This window comes from Pholcus phalangioides, unplaced genomic scaffold (assembly GCF_987345545.1).
Source record: "Pholcus phalangioides strain wild (caught in Gottingen) unplaced genomic scaffold, Ppha-v1.0 ptg000015l_1, whole genome shotgun sequence".
Lineage (NCBI taxonomy): Eukaryota > Metazoa > Arthropoda > Arachnida > Araneae > Pholcidae > Pholcus > Pholcus phalangioides.
In genome coordinates this window covers 9,190,054-9,208,105 of record NW_028301608.1, presented here as the reverse complement: position 1 = coordinate 9,208,105, position 18,052 = coordinate 9,190,054, and the positions used below count along the sequence as shown (strand labels likewise).

The 18,052-nt window shown below is 35.9% G+C and overlaps 1 protein-coding gene across 2 annotated transcripts in view; it reads right to left on the bottom strand.

Moving 5' to 3' along the window:
• Window positions 1-18,052, bottom strand: part of LOC149075432 (protein turtle-like) — a 590,018-nt gene that overhangs the window by 36,869 nt on the left and 535,097 nt on the right. For both annotated transcript variants that reach the window (XM_089242766.1, XM_089242765.1), the window contains 2 exons: window positions 15,794-16,087; window positions 4,194-4,484 (listed from right to left, as the gene is read on the bottom strand). In XM_089242766.1, the coding sequence (XP_089098892.1) occupies window positions 4,194-4,484; window positions 15,794-16,087 (585 nt within the window). The remainder of the gene's footprint in view (window positions 1-4,193; window positions 4,485-15,793; window positions 16,088-18,052) is intronic.

Here is an 18,052-nt window from a genome sequence, read left to right as displayed (position 1 = left end):
GTGGAGTTCATGATTTATTGCTACCTCTTGATGGCTATTTTCTGCTATGTATCCCGAGTGGTAGAGAAAGAATGCTGTTCCGCGAAGACCTTTTCCCTCGGCATGGAGCATTCCAAGAATGAAACTGCTTGCGACTCTAAAGTTCAAAACATTACCAAGTGGTTACCGTTGAACTTCGCGAACTAGGCGAATATTTCTCGAGATTGCTACTGTGTACGGCATGGTTCTGACAAACAAATTCTGCCCAGGAGCAAGTTGCGTCGTTATTTTGAAAGAAAACTCGTTGGGAAACAAGAAGGAGAGAACAAGGTCGACGGTTTTCATAACTTGTCTTACTTTGCTACAAAATAGATTGTTTTCTGTGGCTTAACGTACGTAAATAAATAAATAAAAATCACTATAGTGCTACTCCTTTTTCCAATATGTGTGTGTTTGTGAATGTCATTTTCTTGTACATATATATTCCGACATCCAAAAATATTGTTATAAAATGTTTGATGAACACTCAGAACCAATTCTTACACATTAATGGATAAGAATTGGAATGAGAATAGCAATTTAATAAGATGATGTTTGAAGATTACCCAATCTGAATAGTCAGTTTCATGAAGATTATAATTTTGTAAACAAAGATTGATGAAAGTTCCAAAAAAATATATTATTTTGATTTTTTTTTTCATGTGTTTAGTACACAACTAATAAATAACGAATAGAAGTCAATTGAGATTCATTGTGAACTTTTTATCTGCAGTGAAACTTCGATATAACAATACTCTGTGGAGAAAGAAAAAAATCGTTGTAGAGGGATTATCGTTATATGGAGAGGCAACATTTTCATCACGTGTCATCAAACTTATGTTGTTGTCATTTTCCCTAAATCAGCATCTTTAATACAATCAGAAAAAAAGTGTTTTTATGCATTTATTCGCAGCAAAAAATTGTAATACATTAGTTGAAATTAATAAAACTCAGTTGGATGCATTCTCCTTGTACGTTTGCACATCACAAGGGGCTATCACCCTATTGCACTTTGTGTCTTACACGGAAAGTAGCGCTATTGCGATAAAATAAAACTTTCTCGGCGTTTTCGGTAATCCAGTGGAGCAAATGCACCATTGTTCTTAGACGTCTTCAGAAGAACGAAAACAAGTGGCCAAGTTTAAAATAAATTCAAAATGAATTTTTTGAACAAATTATAAAAAAATACCGTTGTAGCGGTTTCTAACAATTTACTTAAAAATATCGTTATACACGGATTTATCGTAGTAAATGGTAGTGTTATGGCAAGAGAAGCTTAGCATTCGACTACAGTCAATTCTAAACAAGATTCGAGGTAAATATCGTTGTAGAGGGATTTATCGTTGTATCGAGTATCGTTGTAGAGGGATTTATCGTTGTATCGAGTATCGTTGTAGAGGGATTTATCGTTGTATCGAGTATCGTTGTAGCGAGGTTTCACTGTATCCACGTTAACGCTGAAGCATTATTATATTGTCACCAGCAATTTTGCATACCATTCGATCAGATGAACAGATTTCAAATATGAAAAATCTGAATTGGAAGTATATAGATATATGTACATACCGCGGAGAGATTTACATAGAAAAGACCGAAAAAAAAATGGAGAAGGAAACGTGTTCGGCTCGTTGATTTTGTTCCGAGAAACAATCACCATACGCCTGCATCGGACATTGAAATGCGTGTGAAATCTGCCGCCTGAAGTAATTATATAACCATCTTGAAGCCGGATGCGTTTCCAACGCGTGTGCAGAAATGAAGATCTGATTGAATCTGAATGTGAAATTTCATGGATTTTCGGAACATCAACGGTATTTGATATGTAATGTAAGGAGGAAGAGGAGGAAACGCCCCACATTCTCCGTGGTACGTGAATAGCAAGCACTATGTTATTGAGAATATCCTTAAACTACACGTGTGTGTGTGGGCGTTGTGTTCCACGTTTTTCTCTTCTTTTTTTTTCTTTTACCTCCTCAAACGTATCTGGCATGTGAGTAGAAAATCAGAAGATGATAGAAAATATAAGATGGAAAAAGCAAAACGCCGGCTCTCTCACTCACTCCTACGCAGTGATCCAACTATCAAAATCCGGCTAAATCGGTTTTCGGGCTTTATATGAATAATATTTTACACACTCATTCTATCATCATCAATATTTTGCTCATTTCCATGTACACGAACTACTCACACATGATATTTTTCTATCCATCGACATGTATGCCATTGAAACTGGAAATAGAATATGATTTTCCACTATCAGATGATCTAAAAAAAATTAATGAGCATGAATTAAAGAACTTATTTTCAAAAGGGAACATTTCTACTTCTTTTTTTCCAAAATAAACTTTTTAACAGTTTATGAATCTTTGGAATAAGCTTTGTCAGATTCAACTGAGATTATTAAAACGGGAATATATTTTTGGTGGAAATCTCAATGTAAAGTTGGAAGTTGGTCGTTTCTATAAAAAGGAAACATATATCCATTTTTTTCGTACACTTCGGAATTTTTCCATTTCTCGATTACAGACACCCAAGGGTTTGAAAACTTTGTCAGCTAATAAGGGGTGTCTGTTAATTGATAAATAGTAATATACATTAAGACAAGTCGATGTAATTCAAAATTGTGTCTCTCAGTAAAGCTATCCGCTAACGGGAGTGTCCGTTATGTGAGGTTTCACAGTACAATGATCGCGTTTCTTATGTTAATGGCAAGAGGGCAGTAAAAGTACCCTCCTGGACTAACGCAAATCTTTTTGGAATCAACATGTGACGTAAAAATTTCAATTTTTTTCTCACTTGTCACCAGCTTAAACTTTAACCAACAGGAAATTTTCACAAATTTTCTTTCAAAACCAAACATTTTCATACTTGAAATGTGGATAACTCCCTTGAGAATGTTGATCAAAAACCATAATATTTAAATAGTCTTCAACGATTCCTATACGCTACCTGTTGGGCTATTTTTACTTCGTTAAAACAAACATATTCCGGATAGAATTAGTTTTTTACATCTATTGTGAATTTAGCAAAAGTGGAAATGCCCCATTTGGAAAATTAGCGCCTCGATTGAAAAACTGTAGGTAAGGGCAAGAGCCATGTTTTATACAAGACCTCCTGCGATTATGATTATGTGACTAGATTTTCGAAAATCAGTAAATGTATCAGATATTGGATATTTGATTTTTTATATATAAAGACGCTTGATAAGCTTCATGATGAGCTTGTTAAGGGTCTTTCGAAAAAATATCTGATAAATGTGTAGGAAGATTCGAAAGCGATTCTTTAGGTTGAGAGCGAAAAAAAAATCGGACGAAAAACCGTTAAAGTCCTGGAGTATTGATGATCGATTCACATCATTGGGCATGTTATCTTGAATGGAAGATGAAAAGGTGATCGAGAGTATGAGTATTGTATTTCAATCGAGTTCACCAGTTGATTTGATTTCCTTAAGAAAGAAGAAAAAACGTTAACTTCGCTCAACATCATGCATGTTGGACATATCGCGTTTAAAATAGTTTTCTGCATACTTGAAGATCAAACCAATTTAACATGCAGTATTTTAATAATAAAAATGAGTCATATTTGAACGTTGAAGAGTGTGATCAGTGTCTACCTGACTTCATAGATTACTAAGTTGCCCCGTTTTGTGGAATGGGCCATGTCCGTGTGAAATTTTACATTATTTTGATAGCTGAGTTGAATGGTGCTATAAAAAAAGAGATACATAATATTTTTTAGTAACAAATTTTCACTCTTTTTCAGATTCAGAAATTAAATTATGTTATTGTTTTACACTTTCAGGTAATTCTCAGAGATTTATCTGTTATTGTCTTATGATTTTATTTAACTCTAAAGATAAAACGAAGCGTTTAGGACCGTTTTGGCCATAGAAATGATGGAAGATAATGACAAAGTAAATGATGAAGATATCCTCAATGACCAGGACTCGGTGTTTGAAGGTGACAGCTGGTGAAGTCAGAGGCAGATCAAACGAAGATAAGTTCGGATGCGTTTAAGCAGTTTAAAAAAAATATATATATATCAGAAAATTATTCCTTAAATGAACATTTTCTTCACAATGACTTCTCGTGTGCCGAAAATAAATTTTTACATACGCTACCGAGTGAAATTGTATTTGATGGTATTCCAAAATCATAGAATGAATGCGAACTCACATTTTATCATGAGGAAAACTTCGTTACTCGTCCCCGTTCCATCGGAATTGCTAGCCGAGCACCAATAATTGCCTCTGCTTGTTTGGTTAACATTCTGTAGCACGAGTGTCTGATTGCTTATGATGATTCCTGCCGAAGTGTTCGTCCTAAGCTCTCGACCTTCGAAAAACCAGGAAATTTCAGTCACCCAGGGATTCGCCCTGATATTGCATTCGAAGAAGACGTCGTTCCCTTCTTTGACTTCTGTGTGCCGGAATGTGCTGCCCAATTGCAGCGTGACTTGTGGGGAATCTGAAAGACGCATAAAAATGTTTTATTGTGCACCAAACTTCACAATTCCTCGACAATATTCGAAGAAAATGTGCTAAAAAAGAGGAAAAAAATATTAATTGCGTAATTTCTCGCGTATGGTAACATAAATCGTTTTTCCGCAGATAGATTCATGATTATTCAAATAAAAAAAAATAAAAATGGTTAGTTTTTTTTAAAAAGAAACAAATCAAAAATATTATATAGGAAAAGTGCAGATAGTATGGGTTACAATTTTATTTTTTATTTTTTGGATTAAGTACAATTTAAAACATGATAGAGAGATCTGAAACCTGTATCTATAGAGAGAATTTGGAATCTCGTCTTTTTTCATTGGCAAATGCATAGTATTTAAAAATAAATATCACTCTGAGATAAAAGTCATTTAAAAGAATTGTTTTTTTACGTGGTAATATGGTGTAGGGGGTTCACACAAAATGATAAATCTAATTCAAATCGTTAATACATAAGATTTAATGAGTCGATGGCAATGAGAAATGGAAATTTCATTGAGGGTTTTTGTAGTTCATGATATATGCTTACAAGATCACACATAGATGCAAAATTTTCCTTCTCTGACCTAAAAATTACATGATAGGCCCACAGAGAGCAGGATGCGCATAATTTCTAGACCTTCCCTTTTCTGCTTCCCTAAACTGTATATTTTGAAGAGATATTCCAGCCAGATATTTTTCTGGTGATGCTATAACATTCTATATTACTCGACACACCATATTTAAAATATATCGCCGCACGTAACATTTATAGAGAGAATATGGTTATCCAGGTTTTTTTTGTACTTCGTACTACTATTTAGCCGTATATATCCCTCTACGGAACAATGATCCCAAACTTTTTCCACCCGCGACGTTCTTCCCCTTAATCAACGTTTATCCATGGCTCCCCAAAGCAGTTTAAAAAAAAAAATCTCTTTGAAAATCCTTTCTGAGGCGGCCGTACTGCGGCACGTCTAACAAAAGTTTACGGCACACAGTTTGAGAGCCCTTGCTCTACGGAGAATTTCAAACTGGCAAATACTTTAATTTTCATGTTACATCCGTATCTTGTTGTGCAAGTCTGCCTGCTTTCTGCGGGTAGACTTTTTCCCACTTGGGAGATACGCTCACATTCAAATCTTGAAGTTGAAAAACCACGGAAATCCAACTTCAGCCAACTACTACTGTGCGTCAATGGGGATCGAACCTAGATTCTCACGATGGGAATCCAACACGATGCCTAGATGGTCGCTGTGCGGTCGTTCGTAATGGAAGAATTGCATGTAAGTGGGGAGGAATCGCTGGGTAAAAAAATTAGCACCGCAATAAAATGCAAGACTTGTGATGTGCATTATGGTAAGTTTCAAATTATTGGGTCCATTTTCAGTAATCGATAAACATCTTTGCCTGAGTAAATTTCAGCAAGTATAAAAACAGATATTCTCCTGTAGACGCCGTGATGATGGCGACAACCGAGCAACGCTGACTCCATAACATGACAATGGTATTTTGAAGCAACTTACTACTGTCCAATTTGCGGCCATTATTGAAGGCGCAGAAAACCCGGTATTCCATATTATCTGACTATTCCATAATCCCTGTGCGCAATTCCAATAATTACATATGCATTAATTTTTCGATATCGGCCAAAATGATTTACATTGAGCTCCTTTTCTTGTATTTTTCCGTTAGAATTTATCATCAAAACCAAAAAACTAATGAAGTTTGAGCAGCTCTTGCACCGATTTATTATTCAGCATAGATTACTAATTGAGAAAAAACGATAAATATTCTTATAAAACGAATGCAAAATAAGAATTAAAAAAAGAATATAAAAATAATAAGGAATTAATAAAAAATATAAATAGACCGGAATCTAATTATTTTCCTTTCACGGATTTCAAAAGAAATCGTTACAATATCAACATCAAAAAAATTGTTTCTCTCCAAAATATTTTTAACACTCGAAATCTATTTACAGACAAATAGGTGCTGATATAAACATTTACGACTTAAATTGGGGAAAAATTTGCATTACCTTTCGCACACTTTATCCGATTCAAATCTAATTAATCTTAGGAAAAAGAAATAAAATTATTTTAGAGAGACGTAAAACTTGTTTGAAGTAGAATATATTAGAATTTCCTTTCAAGGATTTTCCATTATTTTTTATATATTTTCGATAATATTAAATTTTAAATAACCGTTTTTTTTTTGTAATTTAATAATAATTCCTCAGTTCTTAAGAATTATTTTTTGAATCAGGTTTTTATTTAACACTACTGCCACTGTTCGGGCCTATTTGATCCGAAACGAAGTTTGCCTCGTTTATTAGATGACTTTGTCAATGATTTTTAGTGATTTTTTTCCTGTCGTAATCAGTTACTATCTCAATTTTATAAGGCTGATTTATTGTTGAGTTCTTGTATTTTTTCTTAAATTTCAATTTGTACCTTTGTTACGTTCGGGTCAAAAGACCCGAAGAAGAAAATTCCTTTCAAAGGCCCGAAAGTTCTATTTATACAATATATACCAGGGGTTCTCAAACTTTTCCCACCTGGGGCGTCCCCTTTCTGCTATTCAATCCTTATCCGCGAGTTCCGTCGGCTCCCCAGAGCTGTTTAACAAAGGACATCTTCGGAAAAACCTTTGTGAAGGTCAACGGTGCAAGGCGCCCCTGGTAAAGGTTCGAGGCTCACAGTTTGAGAACCCCTGGAATATACATTAATTTTGACGGTGATTTTTTTTTATGAATACTAGTGCATCTCTGAATTTCCTTTTCACATCACTGAAGAACGGCGGGATTTCCCTCTCGGTGGTCCGCGGAGCCCTAGGAGATAATATGATTGTACTAGCCGTTCAATGAGAAAGAGTAATGGACAGCAGGGAAAATAAGTTTATCTAGCTTTCTAGACCATGTTCTAGCTTCATGGGGGTTCCCTTTCCTTTTTTCTACACTTTTGGGACATCCTAGACCACTAATTCCATTTGAGAGTTTTTCCTCCTAAACGAAAATTTCGAAAAACAATGCCACGTCTAATAAGTGCATGGCAGAAGAAGAGGTAGTGGAAAAGCTTTCTGTTCACTCACGATTTTCTGTGAAAACGTTTCGTATAAGGCCCCTTCTACATAACTTCAAGGAATTATAGAAAATTATTCAACTGTATAGTATGGACATTATTTTATTGCAAGACATACAGAAAACTGGATGGTGTGGATATTTATTATTTGAGATGTTGATTTTTTATACGCTCTAGCGAAGGGAATCTCTCATTCCTCTGTAGCATAGTGGTGAAAGCAGTCGTTCGAGGGACCTGGGTTTGTTTCCCGGTAGAAGCAGAGATGATTTTTTTTTCCTTCCTTAAAAAATCACCATCTCAAATAATAAATATCTTTTACAACATCCAGTTTTCTGTATATCTTGCATTAACAAGTGAAGACAACATATTTTTTCACTTATTAATTTGCGCATGGTTTGCGAACTAACATGCTATTTTGATCATCAAACTGCAGTCCTAGCTAGTTTTTCCTCTCTCTCTCTCTCTCTCTCTCTCGCTCTCCATGCTATAAAATAATTATTTGTATTTACGCTCTCTCTCTCTGTTTCTAAATAGTAATTTAATCATGCGAATTGTTGCGGATGCAAAAAAAAAAAAAAAATGAAGGAATCAGATAACAAAGAATCTATCTCTGAACTTAAAGATCATGCAAGTATGAGTCAGAAAAGTAATGCTTCTAATACTTGATTTGCACAATAAAGATGAATGAATCAAGTTTTTCAGTTAGCATTTCGATACTTGCTTGGATATATCTACTTCGTGGAGAAGTAAACGACGAAACTATAACATAAAAGTTACAGATTTCAGCAAAATGTCTCTTGAAATCTTTTGCACGGTCTCCGAAGTAACTGTTTTGATGAAAATTTCATGAAATAGGTAAGGCACAGTGCACACAATGATTGTATCAACTGCAAATCCAAATTTTTGAAATGAAATGAACTTAATACACTTATGGAAGCTCTTAAACGAAGAAAAATGCTACCTTTCTTTTTTTTTTTACAATAAATAGAACCCAAGATATCGCCATCGTTCGGTTAAAAGTTGTGCGTATTGTAGAACATGCAACGTATTCATTGGACTATGAATTAGTTGCATGTAGGCCTAACACCTTCGAAATAACTAGATAAGCCTAGGGTATTGAAATATGAAAATATTTCAAAGCTCGGGTGTATCCCTGAGCCAGGACCCTGCATGGTAAATATGTGGGGTAAAAAACATATATCAGAAAATACAGTCTTGGGCCCACGGGCCTATCACCCACTCATATGTGATTAGCTGATTACCATTCATATGTGGAGGGAGGGGGGCATGGCATCTCGTTTATGCTAGTAACAGACGTCACCCCTGGAGAACGAATGAACATGACTTTATAAGTGCAGTGACGGGACAAAAACCAGTAAAATCAACATGCTATTTGAACATAAAGAATTGACCTTATAAGCGGAATGCAGTTAAAAGCGGTCGACTTTATATTGGGTTCTCATTGTATAATGTCTGTGTGTTGAAAACAAGTAATTTTTCGTTGTGAAAGCATTTCGTTATGGTCATTTTCATAATCTACATTATCTTTCTAATTGTAAATAACTAACGTAATTAAAAATTAAATTTTCATGACTTAATTACATAACGTTGGAAGTATGTGTGATTGTTTCAAAGGTTTGAAGTTATTGGTTTTTTTAATAATGAACACGCATTAAAGAGAAAACAACAAAGTCGGGTCAAACGTTACAATGACCCAAACGTTACAATCGGAGAGATTTGGAAGTTCAATAATTCACGGAATAACGTGCGTGGACGGATAAAAAATTGACATACGCTCGAAATCGCAAGAGGTCTTATTTAAAACCTTAAAAAAATTATGAAAAAAATGGCAAATAGATGGTGCTGCGCAATCTTTTCGTCTATATTTCATACATATGTAATAATTGTGATCTTTGTTAAGAGATGCAATGAAATGATAATTTTCGCTTTTGTTCTCAGATGAAAAGTCATTTGTTTGGCAATTTGTATAATTACTTAGTTTAAATTTCAATAAAAACCCATATTCATTACTTGTTATCTTTTCCTATCTCTGCACATGGATATCCAACAAGATTCTCTATCATAAAAGTGTATCTCGACCAATACGGGGCGATAACAAATGAAAAATACAGTATTTTATTCCGAGGTATTCATGTATTCATTCTCTGCCGTTGAGTGTTCGAAATTAATCCTTAGCATTTTTCAAAATGACTGTACCTAACCATCTTGATCAAAGCTGCATTAATAGTTTCCTGCGTTTCAAGCAGCTTTGATCTTGATGGAATCCCTTGGAATGAACAGCCAGTGCCTGTACTATAAGCACAGAAGCGCATGTTGAATGCTTCTCATTGATGAGAAGTTACCTTTTTGTCCCCCTCGGCCCCTCTCCCCCAAACAATCCCGTTTTCTGGCAATCCTATCTTTGCCTTAAATGTTTCTTTGTATTGTTTTTTTTTATAACATCTGTTTTCATCAACCAAACCGTAAAAGTGATGAAACCGGATTTTCTAAGCGGCATGGGGTTTTCAGTTCGTTTTTTGATCTATACCCCTACAAAATCCAGGTATCTTTCCCTACAACACGCCATCTGAAGTGATTCGGTCATTATTAGAAAAATATTGTTTTCGCTGACTCGTTCTACTCAACCAATTATACAATCAATTATGAACTTTTTACGGGAACTCAAATATTATCTATTTTAAAGAAAATAATAATTCTTGAAATCTTTTGATTCGGAAATCAACTTACTTTTGTTTTACTAACTGCAGTTTGTAAGGTGCTGTAATAACAATGTCGCAATATGAAAATAATGAATCAAAATACTAAAAAAATTAAAGCATTTCTTGAAAAAAAAATTCAAATTTAAGCAAATATTATAAAATAACAAATTAATTTAACCTGATATCAAATTCATAAATGTTACTACATAAAAGACAGTTAAATATACACTCATGTCCATAAATTGAGGATAATTCAGAATCACACGGAAATCGAAATCTTAAGTAAAAATTCCACCTGTAGAATTATCACACACACATCTGCAAGAATGATATGTAAATTTCAGGAAGCCACCAGATGATGCCGATAGTACGTCACAATGACGAGAGTGTAAGAGGGGGGTATATAAGGAATGATGGCAAAGAAGTGAAATTGTTCACAAGAGTTCTGTAAGGCGCTCAGTGCCATAAGCGAATAGTTATGACACAGGGGACGCATGTGGATGATTTTTTACGTGGTAGAATTATCGGCCGCCTGGAATGTGGGCATACTCAGATAGAAGTATCCGAGGAACTTGGAATTGCCCAAAGTGCCATCTCTAGGCTTTGGCAACGATTCCAAGATAACGGAAATGTGAGTAGACGTTACAGTACAGGTCGCCCCCCGAGTTACAACGCCGAATGAAGACCGGTATTTGGCAGTTACTGCCAAAAGAAGCAGACGGAGCACAGCATCCGACCTGTCTCGTCAGCTATCTGCAGCGATGGGTACCACAGTTTCAAGGCAAACCGTGTATAGACATTTGGGAGATATTGGTCTATATGCTCGCAGTCCTGTCAGATGTGTTCCGCTCACGGCAACTCACTGTCGGCAGCGATTAGCCTGGAGTAGAGAACATGGACATCGTCACAGTGGGCTTGTGTGATGTTTTCCGACGAGTCCAGGTTTAGCTTGCAGTCTGATTCACGTCGGACTTTCATATGGAGAACGCCAGGTATCCGTTACCACCAAGACAACATCATTGAACGGCATCGTTACGGTGGTGCAGCATTGCTCGTTTGGGATGGAATTATACTGGGTTCCAGAACAGATCTGCATGTTCAACCCGGAACCATAAAAGCCCAAATTTATCGGGACATCATTCTGGAACAACATGTACGTTTGTTTAGGGGTGCCATGGGCGCAGAAATTGTGTTTATGGATGACAACGCCCGTCCTCGCCGAGCAAACATCGTAAACGAATGCCTTGAATCTGAGGATATAACCCGTATGGAATGGCCAGCATTCTCACCTGACTTAAATCCGATAGAGCATGTGTGGGACATGCTTGGCCGACGAGTTGCAGCCCGTCAACCACCTCCTACATGTGTACCGGAACTTCGGAGAGCATTGCTTGCTGAGTGGAGTGATATTCCCCAAGATCAGATCGATAATTTGATACTCAGCATGCCTAGGTGTTGTACGGACTGTATTTCATCGCATGGGAGGAATACAATGTATTAACCATCATACCAACCATGTAATAGTAAGTTTTTGTAAAGGAGATATTTTTTACAATTGCTCCAGGGAGCAAAAATCGTAGTTTTTATGAATGGTATCATACATACACCATCGTTTTTGTTCTTTATCTTTTGTTTAATAAATGGGCTTTATGAATAAGTAACGTTTGTTTTGTTTCTGAACCTTTATTTGCCGGAGCTGTCATTATCCTTAATTTATGGACATGAGTGTAAATGGATGCAACAACTCAATTTAGTTATGCGGACAGTTAATATGAAGTGTCGATTTTACTTATTTCAAAGTTTTATTTTGATTTATTTTTTCTCTCAATTCTATATTATTAACAATTTGTCATTGAATCAACATACAGTATAAGGAAAAAATCATTAGCATAACACTATTTTATCAGATTTTGGTAGTCATCATTTCCTTTTTAGTTTAATTAATATATTTATACCTGTTGGGCCTATATACTCTGTTCCTTTTATCTTTCTTTTAGATCTAAAGAAGTGAGAAGATATGTATGTGCGTCGCTAGAGTTGAAAGATGTCAGAGGTTCGAGAGTATTTTACTAATTCTTAGCTACTGCTCTCCTCCCTGTCCCAGCTTTCTTCATCACATGAATATATATATATAACTGTTGTACTGTATATTCATTCAAATATAATTTTTTTCTCTCTTTGTATTTTCTCTTAAATATTGTAAAGTGTGATGTGTAATTTAACTGTAAACTTCAAGCTGTGTAGTTTCATCTTACCTGACTGGGGACAAATAAATTTTGTTCACAGCATGTATGTTAATTTTCATTCCTCTACGTATATTGTTTTTTAGATTATGAACGCTTCCAAAGGTTAAATGACTATTTGATATAATTCCATGCATAATTTTATCATGTTTTCAATGAATTTCTAAATTTTCCGAAAACTTTAAATTAATTTAAAAACTGTGAAATTTTGTTTCGAACTTTTTTCTTGGGTCTCATATTTTTGAGACATTGAGCATCGTCAATGATTTATTTTATGAGTTTTAAACTCATTAACCCTCCATCATAAGAAAACCTCTATCATACTGACATCAGATAAATTATAAGTATCTCCATTTAAATAAATAAATATATATATACTAGCTATAATACCCGGTGCTGCCCGGGTGTTTTCTTCAATTACCAAGAGGATTGAAAAAGTGGCAAACCATTATTAACGCATATAAACTTATGCCTTTAAAAAAAATGCTGCCAGTCATTAAAGAAATGGCAAACTATTGTAAAGAAATATACATGTCTTAAACGCATTGCTAGGGAACCACGGTAATCAAAGATTAAATTAAACATCCTGAAAGCGATTGCTTAGGCCGAGAAACCATTGTTGCCCGACAGTTTTTCGCCCATTTCGGGCATTTTCCCAACTCTGACAAACTTTTAAAGTAGCCTATCGTTCAAGTCGGGTCCCATTTGGTAGGCATATATATATATATATGCAAAATTTGGCGACGATAGATCTAAAATTGTGGATTTGTGTAACGAACATGTACACTACCATGAAAAAAGCACTACATGAAAAAATTCCTCGACTCCTCTATTAGAATTTCACCATCTAAAAAGTTTTTATGGGAAGTATTCAAACGCCACTATATGAATCCTATGGCATTCATACCACCGTTGTCAATACCCTTGTTCTATACAAACGAAAATGTCCAATCCAGTACTAAACGCGTATACAGCATAAAATATTTATTTATTTACCATCATTTCCAACAAAGTTATGAATTACTATTTTTCACATTAAGGAACTATCGTAACAAGAACGAAACGGGAAATATATGGCAAAATCGAGTAAGCTCATGCAAAATACCTTCGTTCGGAGCTCTAAATGTTTACATAAGGTCAAACTTCTATTACGTTAAAGATTGTAAAGATAAGATATAAGCATATTTAATGTTTTGTTGTGTTCGGTTCTACAAATATTAAAGAGCTCAATATGTGTAGCAAATGCGCCTGCAGCTTAAATTTTCTACAATGGCTGTTTGCAATGTTCATTAATGGGAAGTATAAAATGTTTTTTTCTAAAATGAGAACTGCATACTTTCCGTATTTCAAACTAGAATGATTTCAATACCAGTAACAACTCGTTTTTTAATTTGACGTTCAATACTTATCTCTCTCTACTAACTTTTACTTCTTCTTTTATCATTTTAATGTGAAACTCGTGAATATTTTAGCAGGAATTCGTTTCAATGATTAAAAGTTCGAAACACGATGAATTGTTTGGATTTAATGCAATAAAATGTTCATACAATTTTTTTGGAATAGTTTCAACTAATTTGCCGACTCTTTCTATCGATGAATACTTATTTTTTCCCTGAAAAATAAGCATAATGTCACAATATCGCGCTAACAATAAAAAGATAATGATCAAACCATAATTTCTAAAACATGTTTCAAAGTTTTAGAGAAGCGAATTTTTAAATATAAGTTTTAAATACGTAATGCAATGAGAGAATATTCGTTTGTTGTCCCGATATACGCATTCACGAGAGGAGAACGTGCGAGAATTTTTATCAGGAAAATGTTGATGTGATTGTGATAGCCATCACAACCTGTAGTTTATCTAAAATGGTGTGGAATATCGGGCTTTAATATTTAGTTATGAAATAGTCTAAATGGAAATAATATTATGGTCCGTGATCGCTCGTGACACTGAATTGTCTAAACTACATGAGACATTTTGTTATTCTTTAATCTTCTCTTTTCATTTACTTTTATTTAAACCTTTAACGGCGTGAATTCAATAAGCCAGTGCTTCTCAAATTTTAGGTCGCGGTTCCTAGTGGCATCGCCAACCATTGTCAGGGGTGTCGCGGGAAGCTGGATATATTAATCTCTGTGCCTATTTATGTTAAAAAAAAATTGCTCTTTTTTATGAGGAAATATGTACCAAATATTACTCTGGGGAGCAGTGACGGATTAAAGTCGGTCGAGGCCCCAGGCACAAAAGGAAATATTGGGCCACATTAAATTTAAAAAAGTGCGAGATTTGGGTTTTTCGGACCCTTACTGGGGAGCTACAGATTAATTATGAATTGGATTAGGGGGCCGCGGGTGAAGAAAGTTTGAGAATCACTGCCGTGAGCGGATGCAGTCTCTTCGAACGGGAATGGCGAATCAATGGTGAACGGGGGGGGGGCATGTTTTTCACTCCACCCTTCTACTTATGCTAATGATGCAATATTTTTTTTAGAAGAAGGGGTTGTTCGAGGCCCCACCCACTCCCCCCGTACTGCCTATGGTAAATACGAAGATTGATAATTCTTCACATGCGAAAATGCCGTCCGGGGAACCCTTTGGGTTGGTTACCAAATCTTCACTCTCGGTTGCCTAGCAGAAAAATACGTCTACTCAAGTCAAGTCGTGGTCAGAACAAAGCTGGAAACCTGCATGTGTCTAATCCTGATTGGTGGCTTGCGAAATGGGACTATTTGATTTGTCTATTTTAGTGTGATAGTGGTTATATTTCAGCTCTCAAGACGGTGCCCTTAATGTGTCGAAATGCATCAAAAATTTTGAATTTTTTCGTGTATTCACTTTGTTCAGTGGCTCTTTTTGAGAGTATATTGGGTATAAGTGCATATACTTTTTAAAACGTAATTAGATAACTTACCAGAAAGCTATGCCCTCAATCTATGAGTCATGCGAGCAACTGAACACTTCGGTCGTTGCGCATGGTCAGAGAAATCCTTGTAACACGGGTACATGTTGTTTTTCCCTCCTCTAAATCTTTAAAAAAATTACCATTCAGGTAAGCCGATGCTTTACCCCACAACTTGTAAACGGTGGAGTGCAGGATTTTTTATAATAGGAGGTCCTCTCACAACAAAGAGAAGTGGAAGGTATGCATAAGCTTATGATAGGTTGGCCGTAGTACGATCCTCACCTTAGTGTTTAAGTTTGAATAGGGTATATGCAAGGAACTTGCTTTAAATAATGGATGTATGGACTTACAATATACTTCTAGGTTCCAGCCTTCTTCGAGGGCACTGCCGGGTATCAAAGGATTGTGCGCTCTGCATGACAGGAATTTCCCGTTGTCTTCAACGGAAGGCGTGAACCTCAGGACGCTTGCCGTTTGGTCTCCCGATTGGACGTTACTTGTTGGGACTTTCATCTCCTTGTTGCCTTTCCACCATGTCACGGTAGCAGATGGTCGAGATCCGGTCGCCGTACATTTAAATTCGACTTCTTTCTCTGCGGAAAGTGGCCTTTTGATGGGCTCTATCCTAACCACCAAAGGTTTCACTGCGAAAGAGATTTTAAAACACAAAAGATTATATCTGTAAAAAAAATTTACTAATCTTTATAAAAATGGAAATCAGTGACTGATATCATATCAGTACGCTTTATAATCAATGTTTAATTAAAGATGAGAACTTCTATATAGGAAAGTAATAAATTATGGCTTTATCAAAATAAAGGACGCTGGGATTTTGGCTCTTTCCTCCATCCAAGCTCGTGTACGGATAATTTAAAGACAACTCTTTGTCATCATTATGCCAATTATTATGTCAATTTATATGCAGAGAGAAGAGGGTGTAAATATTTCTTCTTTCTTTAACGTTCTCTCCCTACTAGGGGAAAAATTCGTCATGCGGTGCTAAAACTCCCTATGCTACTCCAATAGTGCACATGTAAATGGGGCTTTACACACTCCCTTGGTCACTCATTTGATACTCGCCCAATCACTCGCTTACTCTCATAATCTCTCGTTCAACTGCTCATTCATACTAACCCATCCCCCATATTGGTCAGTCATACGCACTTCCTTCTTCGCCAGCTCATTCAGCAACTCATTCGGTCGCTCACCCGTTCACTCATTTTCTTTTCTGATTAGTCATTCAGTCACTCACTTGCTCAAGCACTCGCTCAATCGCTGGGCCGCTCACACACACTGACGACGGACAGTTTTCGGTGAATTTTTCAAGCGGTGAGCTTTTGTATCGGTGCATTTTCCGTAAATTTCCGATCTCATGAAATGAATAGTTTTCATCAACGATCTTAAGAATTGAATAGTAAGCGTATTTTTTTTGTGTCGAAGTAACAAGTGTTCGATCTTCTTTGCGAGTTCTTATATTCTTGCTACTGAAACAACATGATTAATGGTCAACAAGCACGATTCGATCCAATAACCATAGAAAGAAAATAGCTGGCGCTGCTACCGCCAAGGAACCCTCAGAGATCCTCAATTGTTCCCCCGACAAAGAGTGTCCTGGGCAATAATGATTACTTTGTCTGGGAATGTCAGGTCTGAATCTATCTAGTCTAAGTCGGACGGACCGGATCAATATTTCAATATTTATCTTTGTCCTTGGGAACGAATACTGTGTGGGTATTATAGAGAACTGCGGAATTTAATTCCAAGAAGTGCTATTCTTCACTACCCTACAAGTGTCCACCGTGTCCTCTATAAAAGATAGAATCAACCATGGCTGGATGGTGTAGATCATATTGTTAAATGGAAAAACATAAAAGAAAGAAAAAAAATGAGAAACAAATGTTTCATTTTTCTTAGCGAAGGATCCGGAGGCCACACTTGAGGATTATGGAAGTGATGAACTGCACTCGAGGGGTGATGGGGCTTGAAATATTTTCTTTTTATTCTTTCAATACTACTGGGTAAAAAGCCTTAAAAAACGGTACACCAAAAAAAAAAAAAAAAAACTTTTGTCCAGGGGGATACTCCATAGGAATGTGTTTTTTAGCATTGAACTTTAGATGTTCGAGAATTTTTATTTTCTTCTTCCACTTCTTCGATAAAACGTTATCTACTGATAGAAGACATAAAATAATAATAATAATAATAATAAAAAGACCTTAACTGCTAAAAAATGAAATATCGTCGTGTATCTTGTACAATTTGAAGTGTTTCAATGGGGTCAAAAAAACCAGTGGTTATACGAAATAGAACGAAACATTTCTTAGTAATGCTCATATTCCGACCAGTCTTCAATGGTGAATTTTACAGTATACGATGGTTGTTGAAAAACTATCTGACCATCATTTTTCGTGAGTGCCCCCATGAAGGTGGGTGGTGGTTTGGTGCACATATGTATATCTCAGTGCGCATGCTTGAATGTTTACCTGCCTGCAGGTAAACTGCCAATCGTCGGTGGCCCACACATACATGAGGAAGTGTGAGTGAGCGCCGTCGCATTTTTGTTTTTGTCCAAATGGCAGGAAAAACTAGAACAACGCTTTCGTATTAAA